This window comes from Oncorhynchus clarkii, chromosome 4 (assembly GCF_045791955.1).
Source record: "Oncorhynchus clarkii lewisi isolate Uvic-CL-2024 chromosome 4, UVic_Ocla_1.0, whole genome shotgun sequence".
In the NCBI taxonomy this organism is placed as follows: Eukaryota; Metazoa; Chordata; class Actinopteri; order Salmoniformes; family Salmonidae; genus Oncorhynchus; species Oncorhynchus clarkii.
In genome coordinates, this window is record NC_092150.1 from 55,536,394 (window position 1) to 55,551,949 (window position 15,556).

The 15,556-nt window shown below is 43.6% G+C and overlaps 1 protein-coding gene across 1 annotated transcript; it reads right to left on the minus strand.

The window, feature by feature from the left end:
• Nucleotides 1-7,325: 7,325 nt before the first annotated feature.
• LOC139408005 (zinc finger protein 180-like) lies at nucleotides 7,326-15,300 on the minus strand. The gene is made up of 3 exons (XM_071151849.1): nucleotides 15,240-15,300; nucleotides 14,871-14,948; nucleotides 7,326-9,041 (listed from the first exon to the last, which is right to left on the minus strand). Exons 1-3 carry the CDS (start codon nucleotides 15,298-15,300, stop codon nucleotides 7,996-7,998), a joined length of 1,185 nt encoding a protein of 394 aa, XP_071007950.1. The 3' UTR covers nucleotides 7,326-7,995.
• Between the last annotated feature and the right edge of the window lie 256 nt (nucleotides 15,301-15,556).

Sequence of the window (15,556 nt, forward strand, 5' to 3'; positions counted from 1 at the left end):
GTCAAACTGTTTACCAAGTGGGGAGTACTGAAGGAAGCATTGAACGTGTTGGTCTGGAGGGAGGGGAGTTTTGGGGAGTACTGAAGGAAGCATTGAACGTGTTGGTCTGGAGGGAGGGGAGTACTGAAGGAAGCATTGAACATGTTGGTCTGGAGGGAGGGGAGGTTTGGGGAGTACTGAAGGAAGCATTGAACGTGTTCGTCTGGAGGACAGGGAGGTTTGGGCGTGAGGCTGTCATCCTGGGTCATATTTTTACAGTGGTGTAAAGTACTTAAGTAAAAATACTTTAAAGTACCACTTAAGTCGTTTTTGGGGGGTATCTGTACTTAACTATTTATATTTTTGACAACTTTTACTTCAATACATTCCTAGAGAAAATATTGTACTTTTTACTCTATATATTTTCCCTGTCAACCAAAAGTACTCGTTACATTTTGCATGCTTAGCAGGACAGGAAAATGGTCCAACACACGCATTATCAAGAGAACATCCCTGGTCATCCCTACTGCCTCTGATCTGGCTGACTCACTAAACATAAATGCATCGTTTGTAAAATATGTCTGAGTGTTGGGAGTGTGCGCCTGGCTATCCGTAAATAGTAAAAACAAGAAAATGGTGCCGTCTGGTTTGCTTAATATAAGGAATGTGAAATGATTCAAAGTATATTTTAGAAATTACATTTACTTTTGATACTTATTTTTAAAACCAAATACTTTTACTCAAGCAGTATATTACTGGGTGACTTTCACTTTTACTTGAGTAACATTCTATTCAGGTATCTATACTTTTACTCAAGCATGACAATTGGGTACTTTTTCCACCACTTTTATAACGATCCCTTGTGTCATGCAGCAATTCCTCTAGGTAACCACGCTGTCTGAAACGCTCATCCAGACAATCGGCTTGTTTGTCATAGTCACTATGTGTACTACAAATTCTACGTTTGCGACTGTATTGGCTGATGGGGAGGCTCTTTTTTAAGGGTGTAGGGTGGACGCTATCTCCGCGTAACAGCGAATTCCTGTCTATTATTCTAAAACAAACCCACAAATAGATTAGCATAATGAGATACTATTGCTTTTTATACTAAATGTACATACCATGCACTATTTTGACAGTGTAAGATTAATATATCTGCATTTATACTGTTTTTCATACTAAGATAAGTTGGTTTTGCAAGAGTCTGTTGATTGGTCAGTCATTGGATTAATTTGTTTTGCAATATGTTAAAATCAAATCAAGCTTTATTTATACAGCAAAATTCAGACATGGATGCAACAACGGCTTCACAGGAAAAAAATAATCAAAACCAATGAAAAAACAGAACTATTTAGTACACAAACATAAGAGGATAAAAAACAGAAGACTAACAACTGAAAGACTAATGAACATTGCCATTGATTAAAATATTAATTGGATGCAATATCCAACTCAAAATATTAGCTTGTTTTTTAGAAGAAAGACACTGGGTGTCCACTGAAAGTTGACTAGTAACAACAACTGGGACCTAAAAGACACCCACCATGAGACCCACTAAATTGCCCAAGAAGAGGAAAACAAAAGAAAAACCCACACCAAACTTAAAGACAGGAAGCAAACCAAAAAGGTGGTGGTTAAAATAATTTATTACAATCAATACCATTCATACTATTACAAAATCATAATTCTCATTCATTCTTAATTAATTATATTTACAAAAACATCAAACAAAAACAAACCTCAAGGGAGCATCGTCCCTCCCCGTCATACCTAACCAATACCTAACCCTTTCCCTATCTCCCCTTCCCTAATCTATCCCCTTACCAAACTCACTCTAACACTCCCAGCCCTAAACCCCCTTTCCACCTCTCCCGTGCCGCATGCTTCCCCCACTTCCTCTCCTCCCTCTTCATCTTCCCCCTCAAATCACCTTCCACCCTTCTCACTATCCCTTCCACCCCCCAATCTCTCCCTGTCTTGACTAAATTGTGCCTGGCTTCCCACAGTCCCTTTTTAAAGAGACTCATGAGAAGCCACAGCAGAAACCTGTCCCTATTCGTTCCCTTTGCTCTCCCTACGCCTCTCTCTAGCCTAGCCCATGTCAAAACAAAATCACTCCTAACCACACCTAGCATTACCCGTGCCCTAGCCCAGACTAGTCCGGCAAAGGCACAGTCCCAGAAGGCATGGCGCACAGTCTCCTCCCTGCCACAAGAGGATCTTGGACAGGTGGGGGATTGCACCAAACTATACCGGTACAAGATGGCACGTACCGGCAAGCACTTATGGAGGCCCAACCAATTCAGGTCCTTGAGCCTGTTGTCCAGGCCCCGCGCCTGCACTCCCTCCCAGACCACTGACGAGATGCCCGCTACAGGCGCAGGACTCCCTGCCTGCCTGACCTCCTCGTACAGGTGCCTGTGGTCTAAACCTACTCGGGCAACTTCAACCTCGGGGTGCGCACGCAGCCACTTGGCCGCATGGCCAAAATGCTACGGCAGCTGTTCCGCCCGAGGACCCGCGTTAGACCACACCATTACGCTTCTCGCCTTATACGAGAAGAACACCCGCAGGAGGTAACCGGACGGGTGTATAACCGGACGAGCAAGCTCCGTCAACAAGAAAGAAACAAAAATGGCATCCAGCTTGAGGGGGAAATGTGGTACCCCCCTACCTCCCTCCCCGATGGGACAGATCATGCGTGCCCTGGCGACCCACTCGCACCTGCCACTCCACATAAACTGAAACACAAGCCTCACTAGAGGCCTCCTCAGACAAGCCGGCAATGGATAGATGTATGCCACATACAAAAGAGACGGCAACACATCCACCTTTAGGACCAGGACTTTGCCCATAAAAGACAAATACCTAGCCTTCCACATTGCTAGCTTCCTCTGTACCACTGCGATACGCACGTTCCAGTTTAGCGTCGCTGAGCCGGAGGTCTCAAAATGAACCCTGAGAATCCTCAGGGCCCCTTCACAGAGAGATAACCCCCCAGGCACATCCGTTCTACCGCGCCATCTTCCGAAAAACTTGACGGAAGACTTTGCATGGTTCAGAACTGCTCCCGACGCTCGGGTGAAATCCCCAAAGATGGCAAGGGACCTTGTCAGGCACGAGTCCTTGCACAACAGCAAGGAAGTGTCGTCGGCGTACTGCGTCATCTTAACACGCAGCCCACCGCTTCCAGGGATCAACAAGCCTTCCACCCCTGTGTCTGCCCTAATGGCAGCCCCCAGAGGCTCCATGTACAGAACGAAGAGGAGAGCCGAGAGTGGGCATCCCTGCCTGACCCCAGACGAGAGGTCAAAAACGTCACCTAAGTGACTATTTACACTAACTCGACACCCCGCTCCGACATATAAAGTACGGATCCATCCTATAAACTTCTCCCCAAATCCTAATCTACCTAACACCCTGAATAGAAAATATCTATTCACGCGATCAAAAGCTTTCGCCTGATCTAGCGCTGCTACCATTAAAGGCAGCCCTCTATCTTCAACCCAAGCGATGGAATCCCTGATCAACTGTAGGTTCCATCTTATGGAGCGGCCCTCTACCCCGCACGTCTGATCCTCGTGGACGACGTAGGGAAGGGCTGTGCGCAACCGGTCTGCTAAAACCTTTGCAAGAATCTTGTAATCTACGCACAGCATGGTCAATGGCCGCCAGTTGCCAAGGTCAGTTGCTTCCCCCTTCTTATAAAGAAGTGACAGCACACCAACAGCCATTGATCCCCCCGGGACCCCCGTCTCAAGGATGGCCTTCAAGACTTCGAGAACCACTGGTCCAAGTATACCCCAAAACTTGAGGTAAAACTCAGCCGGCAGCCCATCCATCCCAGGCACCTTCCCTTTTCCCATCCTCCTAAGAGCGCTCTCAACCTCTTCTAGTGAGATCTGGGCCTCCATCACGTCTCTAATGTCCTCTGGCAACCGCCGGGACAAGTGTTCTAAAAACACGTTTCCCTGCTCTACATCTATTTCCCTTTCCTTAAATAAACCTTGGAAATGATCAGTTGTCACCCTGACCATTTCCTCTGGTTTACTTACCATACTACAATTTTCTTCCCTAACTCCCTTCATTACCTTCCTACTCTGTCTGGCCCTAACCGACTTAAAGAACATAGCGGAACAAGTCTCATTATGTTCTAGAAAGCCACTATGCGCACGCTCCAGGAAAGCTCGAGCCTTCTGCTCCTGCAGCTCCCTGAGCTGCGCCTTTAGGGCTGCGAATCTCTCCCAGTCAATCGACCCGCCGAGGTTGCCTGCCTCGTACTCGAGTTCAATTAACCTTTGGATACGATCCACCTCCCTCCTTTCCTCCCTTTTTTTCCCTTCTACAATATCCTATTATAAAAGCCCTTATCCTCCCCTTGACTAAATCCCACCACTCTAACACCCCCTCGCACATGGACCGGAGGCCGTCAAGCCTCCGAAAGAAACAAAAAAATGCGTCAACGAAAGCCTGCTCCTCCAGTATATCCCGATCTAACTTCCAGTACCCCCTACCGAAGAGGCAGACTGGCGACCCCACCTGCAGGAACACCCCGTCGTGATCCGTGAAGAAAACAGGCAACAGCCGCCCAGACAACTGACCCAAAGACCTGGATACAAAAATGTAGCCGAGCCTCCGCGCAACCCCCCTGGAGTTGCGCCATGTAGGACCGACCATTGCCGGAGTAGTGTGCAGGCCACCATAAACCAGACCATGGCAAGCCATTAGCCCAGAGATGGCACCTGCACTACTATCACCGCCTAACCCTAAATCTATATTAAAGTCTCCTCCTATCACCAAGTGCCTGTTTGTAACACACAGGGGCGCCAGACAGTCCACCATCTCCCTCCTGTCTGCCGCCACCTGTGGCCCATACACCCCAATTAACCTATATCTAGCTTCTCTAAACTTAACATCTATCCCCAAAACTCTACCCTGCATTATTACAAAAGTGTTCTCTATTTTAACCTCTCTATGCCCACACAAAATCCCAACTCCTGTTGAGTGCACCCCTCCTATGCCCCAAAAAGATTCCCCCTTATCCCACTCCCTCTTAAATCTACACACATCCCCACCATCCCTCAGGTGAGCCTCCTGTAAAAAACAGAAATCAAACCCCACACCCTCTAAATAACAAAAAACCGCCCTCCTTTTAACATTATCCCTTAACCCCCTAACATTTAGACTAAAAAAAGAAACAGAACTATTCATTTAATTATTTACAACAAATAAAAACCCCAAAACCCAAAGAAAAACCAGGAGACTCACCCGATGCTCCCCTGGTCCATCTCCACCGGCGGGGACGTCCTCTCCTCTCCTGACGCTCCCCCGTCCTCCATCCCAACCCATTATCCAGGCAGTGTGTTGGGTTCTCCCTCCCCACCCACCATCCCCCCCTCCCTGTTTGCCTCGGGGCTGCATATAGGGGACCCCATCTCCCCAAACAGGAGTTGGGATCCCTCTAGCAAACAACCCACCGACCCCTCACTGGAGTCATCCACTAAAATGCAAGGGGCTGAGGCAAACCGGGAGGACAAATTACCCTCCCCTCCTGCCACTCTCTTAACCCCCCCCTCCCCACCCCCCTCCCTCTCACTTCCTGCCAAGCTCCCCCTCTTTATCCCTTTCTTCTTTGGTGAAGGAGGTAGCGGGGAGACACAACGTCCCATCCCCGCTAACCCCTCCACCAAATCCCTCATTTCGACCTTGAGGAAGCCTGGCAGGCTGTCCCCCCACTCCTTCCCCCCATCCCCCCCTCCCCTCCCACATCCACTCCTCCCTCCCTCCTCCGTCACTGTCCCCCTTCCCTCTTCCACTCCTTCTCGTACCACTGTCCCCTTCTCCCTCTTCTCTGCTCCTCCACGTTCTTCCACCTTTTTAATCTCTCCTTCTTTTTCCTTCTTTCCATCTTCTCTCCTCTTTCTTTTCGCCTCTTCCTTCTTCCCTTCTTCGTCCTTCTCCGTCCTTTCCTCTGTGCCATCCGTACAATCCGCATGCGTCCTCTCTTTCCTCCCCCCATCCCCCGCTCCCCCCCAGCTGCATGAGCGTATGACCTGTGACAAGCGGGCAATCACGCCACAGGTGTGCTCTTGAGCCACACCCGTGGCAAGCCTTGGGCTCGTCACACTCCTTGGCCTCGTGCTCTTCCGACCCACAAAAACAACATTTCTTGGCGCTGCACGAGGCCAGGATATGGCTGTAGGCCATACAACGCCTGCAGAACGGGGGCTGACGTGCATAGTAGAGTGTTCCCCTGTCAGCCCCCAGGGAGAACATCGCCGGAGGATGGAGGTAGCCATCCACACTCTTCGGGGACTCCCTGAGTAACGCCTGGAACCCTCTCCTCCCGTTCCAGAAACCCAGGGAGTCCCTGAGGTACCTCGCTGAGGAGACATTGTCCATGTATCTCCCCAGAAAGGCCCTCACTTCTTCATCATTCACGTGCGGATTGTACATGTTTACGGTGACCACCCTGAAGTTGTTCTTTGCCAGGCTGGTCACCGCATAATGGCACAGGGGTCCTTTTCTTTCCGCTTCCTTTGCCATCTTCAATACATCATCATGTTTCTCTTGCTTGTGAAACGTCACATCAAAACCCTTTTCATTTGGGTTGCCTTGAAGGCAGAGTACTTCCTTCACCTCTATCCTGAGGCATCCCATCAATATGGTCCTTCCAAAAGTTTCCCTGCCCCAAGGTTCCATCTCCTTTTCAGTCCATGAAAATCATACGGTATTTGCTATACCAATCCCCGGAACCGACCAGGTTTGCTTGTTTGTATTCATTTTTCTTCTTCAAAAAAAAACTCTCTTCAGAAAGAAGCTTCAACCTGAAATAAAAACATCTTTAATCAAAAAGGTGGAGCAACTAAAGGTGTTGACTCTCCACATCTATCAAGACAACTGGAGCACTGGGCCAGACACTCTTAAATAGAACCTGGACCAACTCAGGTGAAACACCTTCCCACTAACGAGATGGACAAGCCAGCACAGGTGTAACACATACTGACTAAAGAGGTGACGCCAATCAGTGCGTCCCACGTGCTAACGAGCTATTTGTGCCTCAAAACGTAAATGGAAAAACCAAAGCCTGGAACACCTTCCCCCTTAAGACAACAAATAAATCCTATATTTTTGTTGGACAAGTTTGCTCACCACATACAGAAAAAACAACTTCCATTTCACATTATAATCAACTACAATGCTTCACCAATATAAACATGGTGTCTACTGGCTGTCAACAATTAAAAACTAGAAAAAACACTTCTAAATAACATAATAAAAGAATATATTTTCTCCTTTTTCTTTCTATAGAATCCTACAACTCACTAGCTTCTAGAACTAGCTCCTTAATATCTGTAGTAACTTTACCCCTCACTGCGGATCTTCTTTCTCTTTTCAGGGTTCACTCGATAGGCATGTTATAGGATCGGGGGCCCAGTCCCCAATGTCATGCTCTAGTACATTTGGGTTGGCACATCTGAGAATTATCCCTGATATTCTAAAAGCAGTGCAACAATGTCAATATAATTGTACCCAAAATAGTCAGTTGGTTGCATAATTAACTATGATTACTAACTGTTACAAGAAATGTAAATATATCAAAACCAAATGTACTACCCCTTTGTTAATATGTATTGGCAATAATTCACTTAATGGTGAGGCATGGAATAATAAAATATGTATCTTTTGTCAGGCTGAATGTTTGAAATATGAGGTGATTTGAGACATGCTTCTTCAGTAGTGGAATAAAGACAATTAGCATTTGAATGTTGTAAAGAAATACTGGAGTGATGTCAGATTGTTAATAAAATTGATTACAGACTAATTTATCATGCTGCAAGTACGTTGAAATTAAGTCGTTTTCAAGTCATTCAAAAAAAACACAGAAAATACATATTTTTAACTTTCAACTAAAACCGAACGCATTTTGGACTTCGGCCATAGTCTTCTTTTCAATGTCTTTTCAATTGCATTTTGCTAGGTGGGATATTTCATTGATTTCATGAAACAATTGCTTCATGTATGTATTTTCTGATGTTTGATCAGAAGTCTTTTATCTGAGAATTTCTTGTCACATTTATGACAGCTACAAAGTTTCCCCCCTGTGTGTGTTCTCTGGTGTATAGTCAGATACCCAGATGTACTAAAACTCTTCCCACATTGACCACAGCTATAAGGTTTCTCTCCTGTGTGTGTTCTCTGGTGCACTGTCAGATGGCCAGATTGAACAAAACTCTTCCCACATTGACCACAGCTGTAAGGTTTCTCTCCTGTGTGTGTTCTCTGGTGCACTGTCAGATCACTAGATTGACTAAAACTCTTCCCACATTGACTACAGCTAAAAGGTCTCTCTCCTGTGTGTGTTCGGTGGTGTACAATTAGATGGCTAGATGTACCAAACCTCTTCCCACATTGATGACAGCTAAAAGGTTTCTCTCCTGTGTGTGTTCTCTGGTGTACAATTAGATGGCTAGATGTCGTACAACTCTTCCCACATTGATAACATATATAAGGTTTCTCTCCTGTGTGTATTCTCTGGTGCACAATCAGGCTTTCTGGTTGAGTAAAACTCTTCCCACATTGACTACAGCTATAAGGTTTCTTTCCTGTGTGTATTCTCTGGTGCACCATCAAGGAGTTTGACACAGTAAATTTCTTCCCACATTGATCACAGCTAAAAGGTTTCTCTCCTGTGTGTGTTCTCTGGTGTACAATTAGATGGCTAGATGTAGTACAACTTTTCCCACATTGATAACAGCTATAGGATTTATCTCCTGTGTGTGTTTTCTGGTGTGATTTCAGGCTGCTTGAATCAGTAAATCTCTTCCCACATTGATCACAGCCAAAAGATTTCTCTCCAGTGTGAATTCTTTGATGTATTTTAAGGTCTCCTGAAGAGTTGAATCTCTTCCCACAGTCAGAGCAGCAATGACATTTCTTCCCGGTGGGTCTCTGTTGGTGTTTCTTGAGGTGTTCTGATTTGGAGAGACTCTGATCTGCCTTGTCAGCTTCATGATGTTGTTGAGACTCCCCAGAGGACCCGAGATAATCAAGTCTCTCTCCTGTGTGAACAACAAAGTCAAACAGATGGTTAGAAGCCCACAACAACAAAAAATCCACTGTTTATTTGAGGTAAAAGGTGATGCCCAGAGTATACCCATGAAGTTTTACAACAATTGACGTCTGTTAAATTATTTGACAATTAAGACAGTCAAGTCAGCAACAAGTCATTTTGTCTTGTTTTCACATTAGTGGTAACTAGAATTAAGTTAGTAAAGTTGTTGACATCCTAAGCAGTGCGCCAGATGACTTTTGGTCTCCAATATTGGCCACTTTCTGTTTGCTAAAATTGCGGCACGAGGGTGATGCGCACACAATTTGATTGCAGAAACGCCTCCCTGTTATTGAGCAAAATTGGTGAGCGGAGATTTTAGTTTTCACAATGTCTCAGGAGTGCTACTCAAGGAAACTCACATTAAGATCTGTGCCTATTCACTAATTCACCACTGTGTGGGAAAACTCAGGGGAGTTCTCATAGGCTGACAGCAAAAAATAGCCTCCATTTGCAGGTTGCTAATGAGTGCATTTCACATTACTGTTGGATTATAATTGTGAGGCTCGTTTGAATGTCCTGCTGAATATAATGTTTATGTTATTGTTGCAAATCAACTGGGGTAGGGGGCAGTATTGGGTAGCTTGGATGAAAAACGTGCCCAAATTAAGCTGCCTGCTACTCAGCCGTAAAAGCTAGAATATGCATATAATTAGTACATTTGGATAGAAAACTCTCTGAAGTTTCTAAAACTGTTTGAATGATGTCTGTGAGTATAACAGAACTCATATGGCAGGCAAAAACCTGAGAAAAAAATCCAACCAGGAAGTGGGAAATCTGAGGTTTGAAGTTTTTCAACTCAGCCCCTATTGAAGATACCATGGGATATTAGTTATGTTTCACTTCCCAAGGCTTCCACTAGATATCAACAGGATTTAGAAACAGTTTTGAGGATTCTACGGTAAAGGAGGGGCTCATAAGGGCTCTTTGAGTGAGTGGTCTGGCAGAGTGCCACAGCCTCGGTTTGGCGCGCTCACGTGAAAGGTAGCTACGTTCCACTTCATTTGTACAGACTGTAAACTCAGATTTTTTTATATAAATATTAACTTTATCAAACAAAACATACATGTATTGTGTAACATGAAGTCCTATGAGTGTCATCTGATGAAGATCATCAGAGGTTAGTGATTAATTTTATCTCTATTTCTGCTTTTTGTGATTCCTCTCTTTGGCTGGAAAAATGGCTGTGTTTTTCTGTGGCTTGGTGGAGACCTAACAATCGTTTGTGGTGCTTTCGCTGGTAAATCCTTTTTGAAATCAGACACTGTGGCTGGATTAATAAGAAATGTATCTTTAAAATGGTGTAAAATACTAGTATGCTTGAGGAATTGTAATTATGAGATTTTTGTTGTTTTGAATTTGGTGCCCTGCACTTTCACTGGCTGTTGCGGGGGTGGGGGGGGGGGGGGAGGGGGTTCGCTAGGGGAACGGGGTTCCCAGTCCTTGACAGGTTTTAATACTTAAAAAAAACACATAAAATGCTATTTGGCTAGCTTTGCCATCAGCCTGACAATGAGTGTTTGTCTACTAAGTGTTAGCCAAATTGGACCCATAACTTCACCTAACAACAACACAGACCTACTGTAGGAGCCATAACTTCACCTAATATTAACATAGACCTACTGTAGGACCCATAACTTCAACTAACAACAACATAGACCTACTGTAGGACCCATGACTTCACCTCACATTAACAAAGACCTACTGTAGGACCCACAATATACGACTGATTGTTGTCCCATGGACAGAGTCTCCCATCTCAGCTGTAGATCTCTGCAGTTCATCCAGAGTGATCATGGGCCTCTTGGCTGCATCTCTGATCAGTCTTCTCCTTGTATGAGCTGAAAGTTTAGAGGGACGGCCAGGTCTTGGTAGATTTGCAGTGGTCTGATACTCCTTCCATTTCAATATTATCGCTTGCACAGTGCTCCTTGGGATGTTTAAAGCTTGGGAAATCTTTTTGTATCCAAATCCGGCTTTAAACTTCTTCACAACAGTATCTCGGACCTGCCTGGTGTGTTCCTTGTTCTTCATGATGCTCTATGCGCTTTTAACGAACCTCTGAGACTATCACAGTGCAGGTGCATTTATACGGAGACTTGATTACACACAGGTGGCTTGTATTTATCATCATTAGTCATTTAGGTCAACATTGGATCATTCAGAGATCCTCACTGAACTTCTGGAGAGAGTTTGCTGCACTGAAAGTAAAGGGGCTGAATAATTTTGCACGCCCAATTTTTCAGTTTTTGATTTGTTAAAGTTTGAAATATCCAATAAATGTTGTTCCACTTCATGATTGTGTCCCACTTGTTGATTCTTCACAAAACAATAGTTTTATATCTATGTTTGAAGCCTGAAATGTGGCAAAAGGTCGCAAAGTTCAAGGGGGCCGAATACTTTCGCAAGGCACTGTACCTCATTAATTAAGCCTAAAGTAGAATTTGGTTATTACCATGCATGAGATTCCCATATTGTAGCCTGTACATTGATTTATATTCACCGATCATGTGGTCTTCCTTGGCAAATAAAGGTTGAGTCATACCTGAACTGGTCATATCAAATGCCATTATTTGCATGTATTACAATTTATATACTTCAAAAGCGTTTACTGCTCCTGGGATATCAATGATTATACATTAACTATACATACAGGAAAAGTACAGGATAGTATTTCAACCAGAGAATGTGGAACGCTTTATTGAAAGGTGTATTTTAATTGTAATATTATAAGAGTTCAATCTTGGATGGGCAGGTGGTTAGAGAGTTGGACTATTAACTGGACGGTTGCAAGATCGATCCTGAGCCGACAAGGTAAACATCTGTCCTGCCCCTGAACAAGGCAGTTCCCTAGGCAGTCATACTAATCTGACATGCCTAGTTTAAAAAAAAAAAAAAGTAGGCAAATCTGTACTTCAATGCACATATGGTGTGCGTTAGACTAGTTGGGGGGGGGGGGGGGGGGCATATGGGGGCGGGCATATGATTCATGAATGACAGTGCTACCCTAATAGCGCTGTCGTGACCGGATTCCTCAAAACACCTGCAGACGAGAGCACATGATTAAGCCTTTTTATTTTAACACTGTCAGTCATAAATCACGAGGTGACCTTGGATCATTAACTCCGGGATGTCAATGTAAAGCATCTATTTAATAATAGTTCCTGTTGACTCAACCAAGTGACATCTCACCTGTGATCAGGCCGTGCCCTCTGTCAGCAAGTTCAGATGTGGGAGGGGTTCAACCAAACAGCTGATATAACCTAGAGGGATGATGTGGACACCACACACACAAGTGGCTACAGAGTACTTTAAGCTGAAAAACAGACCCATGAGGACAAACGATAGATGGTGTCTGCGTCATATACAGTATCTTTCAAAGTGTACCTGAAACATTTAAATATAGAGGGCTGTGTTTCTCACCACTTGGTTATTGCAAGGCTAACCCATGACTTGGCAGCAACAGATAGTCCAGTTGAAATATTTGCTGTGTGCAGCTGACATCTTGTTTTTTTTAATTCATGAACGCGAGACAGATTCCACGGAGAAAAAGAACACAACAGTTTAATTACCTCTGGTTATGGACACTTTGTGCCAGCAATAAAGCTTCCACGGCCTGGTCCTCACACTGAACATCTGGCAATATCTAAATTTGACCCCCTTGGTCAGCTCGCTCTCTGAATGTAAAGAAAACAATAACTGAGATATGACCGTTCAATCTAAAGCAGCACGTGTCATTTTTTAGGATAAGTCAATACAGCCCAGTGCTGCTTACCTGAGATGCCATCTTCGTAGGTGTCTGCTTTGACTTTTGTTTGGGGAAAATAATTGCTTTCAGAACAATTTTTGATTTCGTCAAAAAGACGCATATAACAATTCGCCTGTGAATAACCACACCTTCATACAAACGTGCTACTGTATACAGAATTCTTGATGCGCACGCCCACAAGCGAGCCACTCGGGAGCAGAATGAAGACGCATGGAAGAGAGAAAGGAATGAGAGGGGAACAGCAGTTTGTTGCAAGTTGGGCTAATAGCTGAACAATAGACTATTCTTTAGTAAAGGTTGAATAGTCTAATAGCTGAGCTAGGTGTGACCCCCCCCCCCTCCCCTCTATCACAGACCAGATTTTCCTTAACGACCAATCATTACAAACAGTAATGACAAACAGTCATTACGACTGTTCAAATAAGTTACCTTCCAAGTTACGTTGCCTGACAATTTGTTAGCTACGCTGTCCTTACGAACCACATAACATATCATTACACAGCACTATGTACCAGTATGTTAGCTAGCTACCTAACGTTAGTAGTTGTACACCAAACTTTCCAGTATATTAACTATAGGCTAACTACCCAACTTTTATTGACTTGATTGTTCTTGTCATTCTTAGCTTAGCTAAATGGTATAGTTGTTATGCTTTCTCAATGGACTTTCGGGTGCTTTCATAAATTCGCTCTGGCTATCCACACCGATTTCAGAGTACTCTCATCTGAGTGTACCAGAGCACTTAACACCCGTTGAATATGGCCGGTGTCAGTAAATATCGATAATAAAGTGTAATTAAATTGTTTCCAGCAGCACAGTCACAGTCACCAATACCCTGGTTAACATAACTGCCTTACCAGCTCTGCTAGGGTGAATAAAATGGAATGGTCTCTTTTGTGTCTGGAAGTAGCTAGCAAGCTAGCCAATGTTAGCTTACATGCTTGACTGCCTTTTTAAGGCCAGAATGCTTAGATCAACCCTACTCCTCAGCCCGAACTGACAATCTGACAACGCTCTGAATTTATGAGCATCACGTTGTACAGCTCCATATTTTCTGTTCCATCCTAATGGAAACCCAGAGGGTTTTTAGTTTTTCATGGATTAGAAACACCTTAATATTAATCAAATGAACTAAACAAGTACCAGTCGAATGTTTGGACACACCTATTCATTCCAGGATTTTTCTAGATTTTACTATTTTCTACATTATAGAATAATAGTGAAGACATCACAACTGTAGCAGGTGTAGCCCATCATGCAAATGTTTACTATTAGCAGGACAATATACTTTTTATAACCCGGCTACTGTTGTGAAAATCCCTCAACTTGAAATGTATTTGATGCTTAAGTACAAAAAGTGTTACATTTCTAACTCAAAACAAAGGTACAGTATTTCTTCAACATCTTTATACTTTTGTTAATAAAATAAAGAGAAAAAATACATTCAAATGCGGATGTTAATATAAATTACATTTTAGTCGCACTTCCACCCAGCTCCATGACCACAGGTAAAATCATGCTGAGATGATCAATATATTTGTTGCATTGTTGTATCGTCAATTTCTATAGCCAAAACATCTTGATGGCCTTGACCAGTTAATCTTTGCTTGTAGGCTGGGCAGAGTAAAGGATGAATGTTTTCAGTTGATGCCAAACAAGTTTGATCGGATTTAAATCAGGAGACCTACATGTAGAGATTCATCAAATATTTGTAGAAATACTGTAGGCCTACCAAAGGTGTTGTAGGTCTTTTATTTATTTTTATTTAGCTTTATTTTACTACATAAAGTTCTACTTACTCTGCTGGCGTCTTGACCCAGTTTATCAACCTCATTTGCAATGCAAACCCGGGCGGCAGCGTGTTTTGGGTCATTGTCTGCAATTGGAGAAGAAAAAAATACATTTAACCTAACAATCAAAATTAGGTACAATAATAGAAATATACATGTAAATAGGCCTAAACATTACAAAATATTGCTATAATCCTATCTTGAAAGAAACGATGTGTACCCAGAAACACCTCTCTGACAGAGGGTCCAGCATATCTCGTGATGATTTCTTCCTCAAAGAAATCTCGAGCCATGATACCTGAAAAAGGAGGCAAGAGTGAATTATTGTGGAACACAATACAGTCCGTGAGGTGTTGGCTACAATATTTGATGTACCTTTTGCTTTGTAAATAACTAAACTTACCATCAAAAATCAAATATGGGCCTGGTATCTGGCGAGAAATTGCCTCCCCCCACAAATGGAGTTTGAGGGGATGCTTGGGACTCGGCTTGCTTGATCTTCTTCCTTTTTTTCTGTAGCAATTTTGAGCAAATTGCTCAAGGGCCATGGTTGATTCATCTGTGAAGATGACATTATTGAATGTCTCGCCAGCTTTGATCCATGCTTGGGCCTGCAGGACACGAAGTTCTTTGTTTGTCAGACGAATCATTGCGTCAACTAGAGAACAGCATAAAACAAGCGAACACACATGGTTAATGTTCTGATAATTAAAAAAATATATACATAAAACATTTCTTACCGAGCATTTACATAATTCCAAACAAGTTTCTACAGCTGTAATTAGAGCGATGTTGATGTCGTGCAGTGATGCCAGAAGATTACAGATTGCCTTTGCCGATCGCTCATCATCTTCATGAATAGAAGCAAGTGATGTCTGCTAAATAATCAAGTTCGTATTCTCCAGA